The sequence below is a fragment of the Pungitius pungitius genome, chromosome 10 (genome assembly GCF_949316345.1).
Source record: "Pungitius pungitius chromosome 10, fPunPun2.1, whole genome shotgun sequence".
Lineage (NCBI taxonomy): Eukaryota > Metazoa > Chordata > Actinopteri > Perciformes > Gasterosteidae > Pungitius > Pungitius pungitius.
The window spans coordinates 98,532-116,837 of NC_084909.1; the positions used below are offsets into that span (position 1 = coordinate 98,532).

The 18,306-nt window shown below is 46.3% G+C and overlaps 1 protein-coding gene across 2 annotated transcripts in view; it reads right to left on the reverse strand.

Annotated features, from left to right (window-relative positions):
- Positions 1-18,036, reverse strand: part of asic4a (acid-sensing (proton-gated) ion channel family member 4a) — a 62,930-nt gene extending 44,894 nt beyond the window's left edge. Inside the window, exon 1 of one of the 2 annotated variants that reach the window (XM_037488372.2) lies at positions 16,998-18,036. In XM_037488372.2, the coding sequence (XP_037344269.1) occupies positions 16,998-17,573 (576 nt within the window). In that variant the 5' untranslated portion in view covers positions 17,574-18,036. The remainder of the gene's footprint in view (positions 1-16,997) is intronic. The other variant, XM_037488371.2, reaches the window with a different exon arrangement.
- Between the last annotated feature and the right edge of the window lie 270 nt (positions 18,037-18,306).

An 18,306-nucleotide genomic window follows, 5' to 3' on the forward strand; every position in this document is an offset into this window, starting at 1 on the left:
CGCATTATAACGTGTAAACATGTTTTGTAATGAGCCCCCCCTCCCCCCCCCTTTTTAGTGGAGAGCATGTCTCCCTTTAAAGCTTCGACAGCACAACGTCTGTGTTAATGTTGTGTGGGTCAAAGTGAGAGGTGCATTTGCTTTCCTCTCTCTCTCTCTCTCTCTCTCTCTCTCTCCCTCTCCCCCTTCTCCCTTCGGTCACGTCTTTACGTCTCCACGGTTATGTACTCGAGGGTAAAGTCGCCCCCCCCCCTCCCCAAGGGCTCGAGCCGCTGACTGAGGGACGGGAAACAAATGTGAGCCTTCATCGCACCGGGCAACCACATAAACATCCGGCGACCCCGGGGCCGCGCTCTGAATTGCTAATTCGCCTGTGATGAGGGAGACGGGGAATGTATTTTGAAAGGGGGGGAAACCATGTGTGTCGCAAGTATACCCCGGCTTCCATTTACAAAGTCATCAATTCAGTGTGTTTTTCACCCCCACCTCTCTCCCCCCTCTCCCCCCCTGCTTTCAGACAGAATGGACAGGTCTTTTTTTTGTTTTTCTTCGTTTCCAACAACATTGATCAGCTTGTGTGCTCGGATATTAGAGGCAAAAATGATCAGCTCTGCCTGGAGAAATGGCTCAGTGCTGGACAGCTTTGATTGACTTTCCTAGCATGTGTGTGTGTGTGTGTGTGTGTGTGTGTGTGTGTGTGTGTGTGTAATGTTGAAGAACAGAGAAACAAAAGGCCAAAACGGGAGAAGGTGGGATGTCTGGCCCACTCAGTGTGGGCTGTAAACTGCTCGTTTGTTTTTCTATTTTGGGTGAAGCGCCGCTTCGTGTGTTTCATATCGGAGGGCGGAGATCCGAAACAAAAAAAAAGGTTAAAAAAAAATACTGTAGTAGAGCAACAAAATTGCATCGCAAAGACATGACAGCCGGGTTTTAGATCCACGTCTTATGAATCAGGCCCAACATCTTCATTTACCAAACTATGGGCGCTTTATTTACTCACTAACTCGGGGGGCTTTAATAATGCAGAGGAAGAGACGTGAGGCAACACTCGTGCGTGCTCTGCAAAAAACAGTGGTTTTTGTTTTTTTTGTTCGGCCCACTCGGCGCCATGGTCACCAGTTGCAGCCGATAATAATGCCATTTACGTTGGGATCAAACATTCATGAACCCACGATGAAATCATTTCTACTACAGTATATTAAAAAAAGACTTTAGATTCTGCCCGAGAATGATGACTTTTCTTCAGCATCAAAGTAACACAGCTTTAGTTGTCTGTATATCCAGCTTACAACATATTTAATCTTGCATTACTCGAGTGATCAGTTTGAAGCGTTCATGGGATTCCTTAAGGAGAAATAAGATGGAATATTCATCTCACGATATTACACTCAATTAATTTCTAGCCCCAAAGTGACAGACCTCTTGCTCGACATAGTTTGATCCACATTTAGGTGTCGGCCGCCATGGTTCTCCTTCCCGTTTTACACAAGGGGGAAGTTTCCCCTTGATGATGTCAGATCCTTAACCCCGGCCCTTTAAACACTTGGTTATGATTTGTCAATGTCCGTAGAGTCAGAATCCAGTGCAAAGATCCTCTCCAACGGGTCTGCCGATAGCCCCTCGGTCACCATATTTGAATAGAGTTAAATCTCTGTTGGTGAAGGCATCGCCTCTTCAATATACTCTTTATGTGCTGGTGTTTAAGCTGTTTCTATCTAGGAACTATGGAAAATGCTACATGAATAGCCTCTGCACAAAGCAGACTAAATGTGAAACTAACCTAACTTGTAAGCACAACACAATGACATCTCAACACTAGAAATACTTACATTAAACCGGTGATATTTATTGTAATTGACTCAATATTTTAGTTTTTTTTGTTTACCTGCAAAAGAATAGTAAGAAATGCTGAGAAATGAAATGTCCATTTATTACCATCATTCCATCAAGGCCACTATGCAGGCGTTTGTGTTAGTTGGTGTTTGTTTGTTGGATGTGGATGGAGTTAAGATGGAGGAGGACAGGTGGTGTCTCCCGGGCTGCCGGTGCCTCTGGGGTTCTTGTGCTCTTTTGTAGGATGTTAAAACCTAATGGACCTAATTGGCGTGCCGGGCTACGGTCGCTCGATGGATGTCGGGGACGCAGAGCAAGAAGCATGGCGATGTCACTGTATCGGTTCCTGTTAGTGTGAGTCATAGATATCCAATGTAGGTTTAAATTGAATGAACTCAAACCCTGATGTTAGAGTGAGTCACACTGAGCAGTAATTAAAACTTCAGACCTTAAATGATTTTAAGTACATTAATAAGTACAATTTGATGCTTTATTACCATCCACAGCCAGTTCTAAATGCCTGTCAGACAATATATACTCTTCAGCTCCTCTCCCTCACATTTGATCAAAGGTAAATGTTTGATGCAATCAACAATGTGAGTGATTTGACACATTTTGATCCGAAGAACCACCATCCTGTCTGTAAATCAGTCTATTTCCATTCTACACCAGCTCCCTCCTTCTAGACTAATGGCAAACGATCCCTTGTGGTGCAGCATCTTTTTCCATCTCACTGCCAATTGTACAGGACATCTTTCACATTCTGTCTCTTCTTTGACATTGTCCCCTTTGGGTTGCCAAAGCAGGCTTGGAATACACAATACGTAGGTGAATCTTCACACCTGTGTGCGAGCGGAATACTGATCGAAAACATGGCGAACGCGTCAGACGTGTTTCTCTAATTTCCCCAGCTTGCAATTTGTGAGCATTTGTGCCCACCTTCAGAACATCGTGAATGGCGGAAAATGAAAATGTTGAGAAAACGCATCCTTAAATAACCGTGACCTCATTGCAAGGGATGATTACATGGTCGTGGCCGGCCTGTGCGTCGGCGGAAGAAATTCAGGTACCTCCATGCGAAGTAGGGATGCCACGTTCAAGGGATTCTAAAGGGCATTTTAGGCATCTGCATGCAACCGCTGGGCTGCTGCGGAGAAACCAAACAGAATGCAAAAATAATCAAGCATCCACTCCGTCCCACTCTAATCTCCATGACTTTCTGCACTGTGGCTGATAAAGTCCATTAGAGAGAAGTTAATATATCGAGACTTGACACATTTGGCCTCTGAAGTAAAAGCACCCCCCCCCCCCCCCCCCCCGTCACACACACACACACACACACACACACATCATCAGTGAGATGACGGCAAGAATAATGAGCAGCACATACGGGAGCAGTCCAGTACACAAGGCAGTAAACAGGCTCAGTGCATGATTCAGAACAAGAGATCTCTGCTGAGGGGGGGGGGGGGGGGGGGGGTGCAGCGCGGCCACAGTCTCAGTTGAAAATATGCGAATATGAGAATGAGAATATGCTTTTTACGCACAGATGTACTTCAATGACGGGATGTGAACGCAAACATTTTGCCCTTTAATACAGGCGTCGGAAGATTTGCTTTCATTTCCTACTAAAGTCCGGGCTGAGAGGAGCCTACATCCTGTAGTAGTTCAAAAGAAGCCTCCTCCCAGTAGACTGCACTTTGCATCAAGCCGAGCCCTGGTTAACATTCAAATCATGAGCCTCTTGGACAGCTTTAAAAAAGAAATGTCAGGTCATTATAGATCGCAATTTTTTATTTTTTTGCCAGGGTGAAAAAAACACGAATACATGAAACCTTTATTACCCACAAGGCCGAGCACCAACAAAGGAACGACACCTTTGGAATAAATCCTTTCTTCTCCTGGTTTACTGGTCAGATCACACCCTGGCCCGACCCCTTCTCCCTCTTTTACAAGTTCCTGGGCCTGTGGTGTCAGGGTCACTGCCTAATCACATTAGGGATTGATCAAAGTTGCAAAAGCAAGAGAGGAGGAGCAGGAGGAATTAAACTTCCAGCAGAACATCTCAGCATCGTGGGCCGCGTCCCACGCCCCCCCCCCACTGAAGGGCTTGAGCGGCGGGCGGTGGACAGGCTGCTCAACATGTTGTAATTCGGGGGGGGGGGGGGATAGACTACAGAGCCGGGGCAAATCCGGGCTGCATGAGGCTGGGGCCCGAGATGGATGAAAGTATGAGTCGAAATATGAGATAAAACACTGCTGCGGATGTCTCGGAGGTCGCTGATCAAATGATCTTGACCTTCCAGACTGTGGAAGAAATGGTTCACAGGAGTCAGAAGCTCCGAGATTTGTTTGAATTCACGCTCATATCGGCCCGCGGTAACTCAAACTCCCCACGTTTACAGTTTGTCGTTTCTAGAAAAGCATTTTCTGTGTCATTATTTGGCTGAAGAAAAAAAATTCAAACCTTTATCCGAAAAATAAAAAATAGACAATTATGACCAGTGGTAATTGGTATATATATTGCTGTCCGCCTGCAGCATCAAAGCCGGACAATTGCACGATGGCGGGTAGCTCGCCGCTAATCGGTCCTCACAAAGCCGTGGCATTTCATCTTCTGTTTTTTTGCGCTGCCTGGAGGTTCTGAGCAACTGCAGCTCTTTGGTTTGATCACTTTTCTCTGTCCCTCTGAATCTGAAATAGAAATGACACGACTTGCCTTCGGGAGGGAATAACAACGCCTCCCACGACTTTTCCATTATATGATCATGTCCTTCTTCTCCCCTTATACATCATGACAACAATACATTGTTCCCGTGCTAAGCTCATTTGGAGTAAAAACCAAAGCCTGAACGAGTAAAGAGCTCCATTATTATCCAGGCATCACTGATGATAAAAATATATCAGCTAATGCGGCTGCATTGTTCGAAATTGAAGGCTGGCAACTTCATTTCTTTTTGCAAAGGGGACTACATCCACTTGTGCACGTTGATGGATCTGCTTCCTGTTCCTCACAGTTCCCCCCGTGTGAGTGTTCTCCGGTGCTCTCAGTCCGTCGCCATGTTAAACCTGGTTACCTATGGTAACCATAGCCAGGCTCTTTTTATAACCAAATGGTCACGCAGCTCAAAACGTAAGCTTATTTATCTATGACACTAGGTATGGCAACAGGGTACCTGCAGAATGTTTGAAGTCACAAGCTTCGTGCCCTCAAAACACCCACCCGCGCCTCCTGGTCTCAAACACCGCCGCGGTACTTCCTCGCCGCGTCCTGAGAGAGTCCCTCACAGTCACATGTCACTGGCCCCTCAAGCACAAGAAACAATGAGTGGCTTGTTTTAGGCACTTAAACAAAGGACGTGTCGTTTTCACAGGTGACCACAGGAATCTCTTTTGAATGGACTGACACATAGCGTCAGAAGGTTTAGGTATGAGGACCAGTTGGTCCAGGCAATGGAATACAAGGTATACTATGAGAGCTCCATTGTGACACTAGAATATCAACAAACAGCCTTCTATGCGGTGTCAAAATAAAACCTTGTCTAGATTTCCCCTCTGCAGGTGGGTGTGATGCTGATGATGCAGTCCATGATGATGAAGTCCATGTGAATGATGATGTTTTCCTCACTTGGTTCCTGATCAGTCACAGTGACCCTGTGATAAAAGCACCAAACATTCGTGATAAGGAGTCACAGCCTGCTGTGTTCATACTATCGTAAGACCTGGCAAATGGTTAATTCTATTTTCTTTTATTTTGGAAATCCAGGTTAAGCGTGTTGATACCGAAATCATGTTTTACAATTCATGACTACAATCTTTAGCACATATAAATATATTTTTACATGCTGCGCATCCATTAAATGGATGGAACAAAACTGTCATGTTAATGCAGTGATTTACTTAATTCAAAAATGGTGCTTCTTACCCAAAAAGGCTGATGACTTCTGGTAGATCGATAGATAGAAGAGAAGTACTTAAGAAGTTTTTAACAGCAAAGGTACAGAGTACCAGACATGAACATTTTCAGTGTGAAAATTAAAAAATATATGCAATAGAATAAAATTAAAAAGATAATGCACAAAATGCATAAAGGTACATACAGTAAAACAAAAGTATATACAGTTGGAATGGAATAGCTATTAAATGAACTAACAAAACTAAATAATATATATCCATAATAAATGGAATTTCAGCACAGCGAGACAAATATTCACCAATACACTGGATGGTCTAGGAATTAATCTCTAGTTTAACTCCATCCCACTGTGATTAAACTATGAATATCAGGTCTAACACATTAAAGGACAATGGCAAGTACCCTAATCCAAAAAAAAAAAAATCCACATGCAGTTCCTGACTCCCTTCAGAAAAGCCTCTGAACATATGGTGACATTTTTCAATCAAAATACCTTAAATATTTTGGCCGATAAAGGGCGGTATTCTAGGGAGGTCATTTTGGGGATGGGAATCCCATTAAAACACCACCAGTCACCTCCTTTTTACGCTTTGTTCCCCGGAAGCCTGCAAGGCTGCAGAGGGCCGTCTCTACGGGGCGTAATGGAGGTGGTTGTGAGGGACGGCGTGCCAGGCGTCTCATATTTCCTTCCTATCAGTCAGTCATGGTGCCATTCCCCGACGTCTGGGGCATCAGAGTGGCTGTGAAAGGTTTTGCTTCACATTGTGGAGCCATGCAAAAAGAACAAACTGACACCCACGTTTTATCTTAATGAATAGAGGCTCCATAAGAGGCCCCGTGTTTACTGACTACGTAGATATCTAAAATCTTTGAATTTGTCTCCTCAAACAGATTATCGCCGCTGTTTCTTGGGCTCTCGTCTTTTGGTAGTTCACTGCTCTGCTGAACGTGTTTACTTATCCGCGGGGGGCACAATCAAGGGGAAATTGCATGTTCATGGCGCAGATAACACAGACTGGCCACCAGCAGGAGACACTTTGGCTGAGGCCAATTTATCTCAGAAGCAAACTGTCACGCGAGTCTTTCGGTGCGAGTATTCTCTAAGATTACAGCGTCTTGCTGGGTGTACAGAATTCGGCAATAACCATTCGCCTTTTAAGATTTTTGTTGCCTCTGTACACTTGTCTGCACCTCCAACCGCTATCTCCCACCCCGGAGATCTTTAGCGCTGGTGGAGCGGAGCAGGCCATCGTGCCTCATAACGAGCACGCGGTGGCCCACGAAAAAAAGGCACGTCCTTTCCAATGAAAATGAGGCCCGGCGTTCTCTACGTTCATGAAAAACAGACGCTCCCGGGAAGGCCGAAGCCAAAATCGCCACTTCAAATAGGGGGGGAGAGAACCTCAAACAGCCCCCCCCCCCCAGCTCCTCGCTCTTTTGTCCGCCAACCAACCGGCGCGAGAACCGTCTAATGAGATGCTAATCCTGGCTTCTTACGGCGGCGCTTTTATTTATTCAGTGGCATCTACTCTGTATACAGGCCGATGTCTGGTGATGATCAGGCCACGGTCCTGCATAACCTGCGTCGGAAAAGAGGCCCGGCTAAAGGTGACCTCTGAGTGTGAGCGTCAGCTCTTTGAGGATCAGCTCGTGTTTATTTTTCACCTCGTAGCTGAATAATCGAGATTTGTAAATTGGATTATTTAGAGGATTAAGACACGTCACCAGCTTTGTTGTCTTGTTGACAAAGATATTTGACGAGTTTCATTTGTTGATTTCTTTTTTGATTACTTGTTATTCTGGTAAAAGTTAAGTTGCATATAAATTATTTGGAATGTAATTGATTGTATGAATACAGACGTAGTTTTTGATAGAAATTTGTTTTTTTTCCTTCTTCTCAGAAGCTTCATGAAAGCTACTGACTTCCTTTGCAAGCTGAGTCAAGCACAGAGGAAATGGACCAAATAATGACACGATCTGGAGCACTCGAGCCTCCTACAGCAGGTGGAAACACGGGGGCGGCGGGGGGGGGGGCTCTACATTCTGCCTTTGGAGCCAGCTGGTCCTAAAGCGGGACCGCAGCCAATCTCACTGACCGCTCTGCTTCCTGCGGAGCTGTTTCAGCTGAAGGAGCCGTGGCCGAGAGGTGTGGCGCCGTCTCTCTCTCTCGCTTCGAATCAGCTTCTTTTTTTTTTCTCCCGGGGCTTTACGACACTCTCCCCGGGTTGGAATCGTAACGTGATCATGCCCACCGCACTAATCAATATGTTCACGGCGCACTTCCAGCCCGAAAGGTGTCCTAAGGCGAAGCTCGGGCCACCAGAGATATGACGACGCCAATTAGGCAGCAGCGACACTCTTTCTTGGGCTTACTAACACTGAGGCCCAGAAGTCCCTCAGTGTCATGCTAATTAATGAATTATCATTACCTAAACGCACTAATTAGTTAGTTGGTTTTAAGGGCATGTTTTCACAAAATAACTTCCGTCATGGCAGACAGACCAATTATCTATGAATGTCCTGCTAATTCCTTGTTGGAGCAAAAGCAGTGAAGGTAAGCGAGCAGGAACAAAGGCACGGCGGTTTGTGACATTCATCCCTTCCGTGGACTTTCAAGATCCGTTTGGAAAGACGCTGTTGCCCTCTTTCCTTATTCTCAAAGTGAATGTCAAGGACAGGCGTAAACATCCGTGTCGTACCTCATTACTGGTCAAATTTATTCTAAGGAGATGCCCTTATCACAATGATTTGTAATTAAATGGATGTGACTGCAATTTCCAAAATCATCCCAAGTTCTTTTGGGAAGGGAGGGGTGTGAGCTTTTTTTCGTTTCTTTTTTTTCTTCTCCAGCCATGATGCATGATAAATGATTTTCATCTCATTGTAAGATCACACAATCACAGTTGGAGTGGGTCTAATTATAGGAGCCTCCCTTGTGTTGGCATTAAACTACAGAAGCAAGCAGACATCTGGTAGTAAATGGCACATTTAGAAACAGTCCGTGGCATTTTACAGATGTTCCTTCTGCACCGTTTAAAATATGTCAGGACACGCGTTAAACTCTTTTTGAGATGAGATCGAAAAGGGCAAGAAAGTGTGACTAGGGAGTCAAACCCTTAACTTTACATTCCCCCGTTGTTAAGGGCACCTCAAAGGCCACACGGGGCCTTCAAACGCAGAAAATCCCCAAAAGAGAGGAAGGTATTATTGGTTAGTATTGTGTTAATGTCACAAAGTGCCAACTAACTTAGGTTGTTTATTTTAACACTCATAAGGTCGACTATTGTCTTTATTTTAATGCACATTGGCTCTGGCTTCTACTGCATAATAAGTGACCACTGTATTCAAACCCATTCACAGAAGCCCACAGTACAATCAGAAAAGCATGTAAAAAGCGGCGTGGGCTCCAACATCACCTGGTGAAAGGAAAGAGACGCTTAAGACAGCTCTCGCTGTTCTATAATGTCCAGGTTGTTTTGCCCCTGTGTCACATAAATACAAGCATTTTATGGGGTCTAAGTACAATCTAGAACATTAGGCAATTAATGGTTAAGGAACTCCTCTCCTGGGGCAACAGTGTTAATCGGAGCAATAGGTCTCCTTCCTGCTGGATCAATGTCAGCACAAATTTCAGATTGCTTTCCTGATGTGCGCCAAGTTATCTGTGATTCAGCTTTAATAGGTTATTGAACGGAGCCGCCATTTAGGGAGCGCGGCCGTATTTCACGTTATTGACAATCAAATGCGCACGACTTTCTCATTAGCATGCATTAGGAAAAAAACAGAATAAATCTTGACTACACCATTGGGGAACATGACTGGAGTTACACGCTTGTTTAAACAAACAGTGGCTCGCTGTCACGTGAGTAATGTAGGTAAATACAGCCTGACAAGACACTACACTGGACAAAAAGCTCTGTGTTAACTGAAGGAGAAAAAAAGGGATGAACAGAAATAACGGTGGGTTTCTTTCCAAAAAAAGAAATGTTGCGTCATATATTTATAATGATAAAACAATCCACAATATCATGTTGCATGTTGCAAGAGTTTTTAGTGCATAGGTCTAGTATCTGCGTCACACAGGCCAAAAGAGGTTTTGATATTTGTTGACCAATAAATTGGCACCACTTTGTGTATCATTTTCATATCCTTTACGTTTACACTGAAGCACACACACACACACACACAAACACACACAAACACACGTACATTTAGATTCACACGACCCGCTTTTGCAAATAACTACGTTGAAAGGAGACCTGGGCTCATGGTGGGCGGGACCCTCCCGCTTTAAGCAAGTTCATTATACTTTAATGCATTTGCTCTGACAATTTCTAGCGCCAAAATGAGTGGTGGATGACATTTCAGTGCGACTAAAGGTCAAGTGTCTTTGTCAACATGGACAGAGCCCTGACAAACGAGACCGCAAACACCAGGCGAAGGATTTACAGAACACGCACCACTCAACATGCACACAACATGTCTGAGAGGAAGGAGGTCGTTTATTCTGCTTGGGAGTGATAATATCCAAGGGTCCTCCACACAAGAAACGGCCTCCTGGTTCACTATTAGGAGACCATAGGTTGAATTATTCCTTATTTTCTATATCAAATTGTTCCCTAATCCTGGCGTACGTAATTAAGGTGACCCGACCTCGAACCCATTTCAGAGAGAAAGCCACGCGGTATTCCTGGAAGCCACGGTACACGGAGGTCTGTAAAGGTGGTTTACAACCCAAAGCCATATAGGTTCAGACAGAATATCACACCTGTCATCACACCTCAGTGTTTATGCACTACAGCTCAAAGCTTGTTCGCTCCACTGCATCCGGAGAGGGAAAAAGAGAAAAGGGGATGTTAAAAAGCAAGTAGCTTTTTTCAAATGTATCTCATGGAAATGCAAATAAATAACACAGCCTGTCCTGATTTTTCATCGTGTCATTAGAAAGCGTTTTTTTCTTTTTCCGCAGAACACTTCTCAGCTATTATTTGCTTCTTATTTGTCTTTGATATCGTGAACCAATTCAAAAATATTTTGAAGAATATTGTAACCACAAAAAGACGCTGGTTTTGAACATTGGTTTCCTGGTTGCAGGTTGGGTATTTTTCAGAACCATGTTTGTTTTTCAGCCACACCCATAGGCCTGCTCTGAATATTGCAATCAAAATGACTTTGTGTCGTGGACACGCCATCGAGTGACAGCGGGCTGGTTGTGTGCAGTGTGTGTGCAGTGTGCGTGTGTGTGTGTGTGTGTGTGTGGAGGCCAGCTGTAAATAGCAGCGAGGGGCCCAGGAAAATGCTTGACATCAGACGTAATACGGAATAAGGACCTACAGTCCAGCGCGGACCAATGCCAGCGGTAAATATTCACCGTGACATTTGTGTTGTTTGGGATTTTCATCGGCTGATTTCCGGGCCGCTGACATTTCCATCCAAGTCACACTGGCCGGTGATTTCTGCATTTCAGATCTATTTGAAAAACAGAAGAAGATGCAGCGGGAGCTGGAACAGACGCTGTGAGGGAGTCCTGTTCTTGCAGTGAAGACGCGTCATGACACATGTTTTCTATCCCATTGGCGTCTGTCAATCATTAAAGTGTTGAAACACGTTATCGCAGCAGCTGAGGTTTGATTTGAGTTTCTAATGGCCAGGAGACATTCAGCACTTAAGTTCAACACTCTCTGTCATGAACTCAAAATAACGCCGTCTCATTTTAAACCTCTGAATTCTTCTGTGAGTGATGCGCCACATTCGGGATTCCTTGAAGATGGATAAAACATTTCAAGGGAAGTTCCCATGAACCGCAAATGAAACTGTTGAACTGAACTGATCTACATTGGAAGGTGTCTCCATTTTTTTGTCCACGTCTCTCATGTGCCGTCTCCCCCAAAGCAATTAAAGCGCGCGAGTGCGGGGGAATGAGGAAGCACGAACCCATTATGTGGCGGTGGCCTAAAAGCGAGCTCGGTTAATTTTTCAGAGGAAATTCCAGTCATTTATTCAGAGACGGGGAAACGTAGCAAAATAAAAAGCTCACATTGGAAGAAAAGTGTGCGTCTACAGTGTGCTCGCCGAAAGGCTCCCGTAATCTACGTCACCTCAACCGTGTCTGCTATTCACCGTTAATGTCAATGTCAAAAAATAATAATAAAAAGGGCCTTAGTGTGACGGAGGTGGAGTGGTGCTTTAGGTGTAAAGCTACGACATGCATACGTGTACCGATTCAAGGGTTGTGTTACTTTATCCGAACAGAAATGCGAGTGTGTTTCCTTATTTTTGACCCGGTGGAATGGTACTGTGGGCAGCGCTTTGAGTCGGGTTGACGTGTATTTGTTTGATGGGGTCGCTGAGGCAAATGGAACCTTTCAAACTCATAATACGGCCCCAAATTGTAAATGCCACAACAATTTATTAGCGCGGTTGATGTGGAGAACATGTGCAGCGCTCCGGGAGGTGATTACATACGTGTCGTCGCCCCAAAGACTCTCTAACCTGTTTCTATTCATTCAGAAACTAATTCCAATTCGGCCAATCTTTGAGTTTGTTAGATTTCGGAGTAATCTAACCAGGCCCAAGGGTGCAATCTCCATCAAAAGTCCCTGTTGGTCTATATTATGTGGATTCTAATTCAGACGGTGCCTTATTGGGGAACTTAAAACATCAATCGTCTACATGTGAAAAAGAAATCCCTATATTTTAATCTGATTTTAAATTTGATTCAAAAAGCTCATTGCCTCCCTTTCCCTACAACGTCTAAAGCTGTGAGTCATCTCGTGGTGCTCGATACTTGCACTGCCCTTTAGGAAAAAGGTAGACGGTGTATATTGATTGATTTGCCCTGGATGTACGCTAAAACAAACAGATATCGTGCTCTAAAGATCAACTTCTTCACACAACTCTGCCGGCGTTAACAAATTTCAGCCGAGGCCGGGTCCAAAAACACGGACACAAAGATAATTAGTCACAGCGAGCTTGGGGCAGTGAGGGCAGGGAGGCGATCTGACTGAAGGATGTATTGATCTTGCAGAGAGGGAGGGGCACCCAGTCAGGAAGTCATGATCAATCTCGCCAGCCAACTCTCTCAATCTGTGATGAAACCTGTGTGTGTGTGTCTGTGTGTGTGTGTGTCTGTACGGGGAAGCATTCTACGCTGCACACACTCCAAATACACACGTCTGCGTGTGTATTTGGAGTGTGTGTGTGTGCGCGTGCAGCCACATTAACACTACGGACAGCTGTGTGCATGACTTGTCAGAACAAGACAAATGTCTGTGTGAGTAAAAGACTCCCAAGGGATACAGGAGGGGGGGGGGGGGGCTGGTGGCGGTACCACAACACCCAAAGCCTTTATCATTGAGTTGAAAGCCATCTCTGAGCCGGGCCGTCTGACCGAGCGCTGCAAACCGTGGCGCAGTGAGAGCTTTAAAAGCAGTCGAGGGAGTGATAAAGGAGGTAAATCCCCCCCAAATATAAGCTGTTTGCATATTGGTGTGAGCCAGTGTCCGGTCACAGGTGGGTTTTCATCTGATTAGACAGTGGTGATGCATATCGGAAGGTTCAGCCGACCATTTGCACTGTAATTCATCTTCCTCCGATAGGAGCGGGAGGAGGACAAGGTGGGAAGGAGTGCAGTGGGACTGGGATGTAAAAGCTGCAGTCCCCCCCCCCCCCCTCCCCCCTTTAAGCCTTGAACGACAGGGGATCGATGTTAAGTTATTTATTTTTACGTTTTTTGAAAAGAGGTCGAAGAAAACAAACAAGAAAAAGACAGCACAAATGTTGTTGTTTTTTTGCCCCCGGGTTGCGTAACGCTGCTCAGACTCCCATCAGATACCAGGCAGCACGCTGAGCTGCACTGGAGCTGCAGACGGCTAATTGACAGGCCGCTGGAGACGGAGCGGGTCCAGATAGCCGGTCACTTTCACGCTCCCACACTTGCGCTCTCCCCCGGGGAGGGGGGGGGGGGGGGGTGTGAGACCCACTACAGTCATCTGCACGTCAGTCATCTGCACATTGAGGACATGTCATTTCACTCAAAAGCATCCTCACATATATAAATATATATATGTATAATTGAGAAGCATGTGAGTTCTTGCAGGACTCGCAGACTAGCAGGCGGGATGCACGGTGACGATCACACTTATTTCTGCAGGCGCTCTGAAAAAAACCCACGCGGCGAGCAAGAGAGACTGACGGTTCTCCTGGAAGCCAGGCAGGAAAATACAGAACTTGTTTTACAATTGAAGTCAAAGCCGGGTCCCCGGAGCGAACACGTCGCAGGTCAGGTGACTCATCTTGGTTCGACAGAATGTCGTTGCGTTTTCTGGTATCATCCCAACATGTAAAAATCTGTCTCCTAGCTTCGACCGCATGCAGCCACCCACTACTCTGTGATCCATCTGCTTTATTTATATCAACTCAAAATAATGTAGCTCTAGCGCCATTTATTCACAGCATTGATTTACATGAATGTGCTATTACTACTACTAATCCCAGTACGAAGGGCAGAAGGGTTTCAATTATCTACAAAACACACGATAGTGACTTTAAGCAGTGTAATGAGCGCCCAGGTGCACCGTCCCCGGCCTTCGTCCCCAGTAAACCCGGCCGTTATAGCTCCTCTGACATGCCACCCTATAGCAGTTTAGTTCTCCCCATGAATATATGCAGAAGGGTTCTGTCCTTGCTGAGAGCAAAATCAGATAATGCAGCAGCAAACACAGCTGAGAGTCAGAGCAAACCAATTCAGAGCTCTGTTTGAAGAAAAAAAAAAAAAAGCCAAAGGGCTCGCTGCTCATCTCTGCGACAGCACAACACAATAGATGAACAAATATTCAGTGTTGGACGGGAAGAGAAATAATCTATTTATTCATAGCTGGTTGAATTAGCTTTATCTTCTGTGATTAATCCAAGTCAATAATGTAATCTTTAATTATAAAGAATGGCCTTATTACCTACGTCAAATAATCACGCCGGCCCATAATGCAGGAAAGGCAAAAACAAATTTCTCTGCTCCGTGATTATGTATTTTCCCACCATTAATTAGAGCACCCAGACGATTCGGTTCGGGCCCTGAGTGTTGTATTTATTTAAATCTTTCAAACAGTGATTGCACAGAAACCAATTAACGATTTTCTGTAATAAACTTATAACTTAGAATTGGAGGACATTTTTTTTTGCAATTCAAGTCTTTTACAGCACACAGTTGAGGTTTTAATAAAATGTGCTATTCAAATGTAATGATGAACTATTACTTAAGTAGAATTATGTTCATTTTAAGCAATCGCTTGAAATTATTTGCACAATAAGTCAAATGGCATCGCTCTACTGCACGGGAAACATTGTGGGGTTTTTGGAAGAAGAAGCTTCAATGCCAGAAATGATTTCAATTATATTTCATCATGCATTTTTCCCAGAGAGCCCCAAATCCATGTAGCTATTATCAAAATGAAACACCTGGAGCTCCCGGGATAATCAATCGAAAGAAAACACATTACGAGAAGCCGTTGGTGAAGGGGGGCCCCGCGAGAGCCGGAGCGGTCAACAGCCCGTGTGTTTGGCTCCGTACACGCCGCCGTGTGATTAATAGCGGGGCCGGGTGTCCTCGCCATGAGCCGCCCGCTGCGTCGCTGGCTCGGGCCCCCCCCCCTCCCCGGGCCCCACCCGGGCCCCGCGGCTCACCGGCCCGTCCTCCCCAAAACCAACTCGCAGTTTTGTTTCCCCCACCAGGAGTCGGGGAGTAAGTGGTTTGTCATGCGTGGAGGCAGCAAGTAGCCTGTAACAAATCTAACTGACAGCCCCCCCCTCGCCCCCCAACCACACAACACACACAGACACACACAGACACACACACTAAGTGCAGATCACACAGCCGACAGAGGGGAAACAGCAGCTTCGGGGATTTTCAACTGGATCTTAATCTGTGATGAAGTCACAGGTGCAGGAAGCTCCGGAGACAAAAGGGACAGACTTCCTAAATGTCAGCATTGTGCGCTATTTAACGTGCTCGGGGAGGTCAGAGTGTCGCGGCACTAGAGACGCAATATTCAACTTTTGACTGAACTCTGTCAAACTTCTCCTTTACATTTCCTTTTGCCTGATAGAATTTTTCCTCATTCTCACAGAGTTTCTTAATTCTCACTCACTTCAAGTCTGCTTAAAGACGAGTTAACACATGAATGCACTATTAGAGAGTCCTAATGAGACACAGGGAAATGTCTTTATTCCACATGGAAGGCCACGGCGTGCCGTCCGTGTGATCTTTAGGTCTCAGGAAGGTGAGCATACCAATGTTCAACATCCCCTATTAAGACTTGACAGCAACACTTCATCATCTCTAAAGCAATTGCATATTTCTGTTCCTGCAGCAGAGATCCATCTCCTGCAAGGACAGTGCCTGGAATAAATAGTGCACAGAACACAAACTCTTCCTCTTTCACCTGATCCCCCTTTCAATCTCTCTCTCTCACACACACACACACACACGCACACACACACACACACTCACACACAAACACACTTTGCCTCTCTCATGAAAATTGTTCATTGCTTTTAGTCAATCTGGCTAATGCAAAAATCATGTATGTCTGTCTCTAAATATTTTATCTTAACAGCAGCAGGATTGAAATACAACGTTGAAGACGCATTACGCCCCCCCCCCCCCTGGTAGAGAGAGGGAGGGAGAGAGGGAGGGGGGATGGGGAGGGGGGTAGAAAGCAGAGGAAGAAGAGACTCGGCTATTTGCGATGGCAGTTTGTTGCATGCAGTCTGAGCCGCTGGAGTTGGAAGCGACATTAAAGCCCAGTTTGTCTCGGGGAAGAAAAAAAAAAGTACACAGGCAACACGCACGCGCGGCTCGTCTTCTGTTCTCCTGACGCGAGAGGAGCGCGCGGGGGGGGGGGGGGAAGCCCCTGTTGCTGCTTAGAACTTAGCGAGAAGAAAACAGCTCGGCGACGGAGCTGAAGTCGCGCGTCTCGCGTCGCGGGGGGAGACCGCGCGCCACGCGCCCCCCCCGCCGGAGACGAGCGCGCGCGCCACGAGCATTCATTTCAATTCCCCTCGCCTCAAAGTGCTCACTTTGCTTCTTTTTCTTTTAGAGTTACGTCTGTTTGATTCCTAAAATACAAAAACATGTTTCTCCACAAAAAGCCCCCCCCCCCTCCTCCCCCCTTACGCGCGTAACGCGCTGAGAGACAGAGACGCAGAACTTTGGAGGAGGGAGGAAAAAACAACAAACTTTCCCACTCACCACGGAGAAGTCCTCCACCGAACAGTTGTGTCCACTGAAATTGCAGCTCTTGAGCATCTCCTCCAGCTGGTGTCCGGTCCTGTTGAAGATGTCCTGCATGTCGGGGGCCGGGTACATCAGGTCGGTCGGCTTGTGGCCGTCCTTGTTCTTCGGCGGCAGACCCGTCAGGTTCGCCAGGTGGTAGATGTCGGCGTCGGTGAGCGCGGAGAAGCGAAAGCGGTTGATGTTGCAGATGGTCACGGCGGGGAAAACCATCTCCGGGCTCGCCTCCTCGTTCAGCGCCGTGACGTGCGGGTGCTCCAGGTAGGAGATGGCACACTTGGCCGCTTGGTAGAGGAACAGTGCCAGGGAGGTGAGGAAGGCGAGAGCCCACAGGGTCTGCCGGATGCCGAGGCGCCCCGAGACGAAGATGTGGTTAATCCCATGAAGAGAGCAGGACTTGGCAAACACGGCCAAGTCCTTAGCCGGAGGTGTGCAGCTCTCCTCGATCAGGCTCTCCCTGTCCCCGTCCTGCTTGCCTTTCTGCTTCTCATCCTCCTCTGCAAATTTGATTTTGCAAACAAATTCGATAGGCATGGGGGCAGCCAGGTCTGCGTTTTGGGTGCGTTCTTATTTGGCAGCTATCTCGCCCGGATCACTTGTCTCCTGTACTTCGTTAGGCTTTTTTGTTGTTGTTGTGGTTGTTGTGGTTGTGGTTGTTTGGTCCTCTGAGCAGGAAGCAACTCCAGGAAGAAGGGCGAATGGAGAGGAGAGAGTTTGATGCTGCCTCTCCTGGTGCTGATGCTGCTGCTTGTGTCGCCTCGGCTCCTGGTGACTGGAGCGCTGCTGCTGCTGCTGCTGCTCTGAACGCTTGTCTCACTACTTGATCAGCTCACACAGTCCTCGCTTATCAGCAGTAATACAGCTGTCAAATAAAAAAAGGGAGAAAGAAAAAAAGAAAAAGAAACACCCTTGCACACTGCCTCCGACCCACGGATGAAAATGCAGCATTTTGAGTCGGACTAAAATAGGCACAAGCTGCGCTTAATAATTCATGAGAAGGTAACGTTGTGATTATTTCCTCCTCACTGGCGTGAGTCGCGACCCCCCCCCCCCCCCTCCACCCCCCCTCCAGGGTCACCCTGCAGTCGACATCCACCCTCCAGCTTTTAATCCACTTGTTTGGAAGGCTTTTATACATTTTAAGCTGAATAAAGTTGGTGTCAAAAGGTTGTTTTGCCAAATCACCCCCCCACCCCAATGTTCAAATCACACGACTCCTGCATGAATTCCCTCCTGATCTGCGCCTGGGTGCCGCTGAAAATGTTGA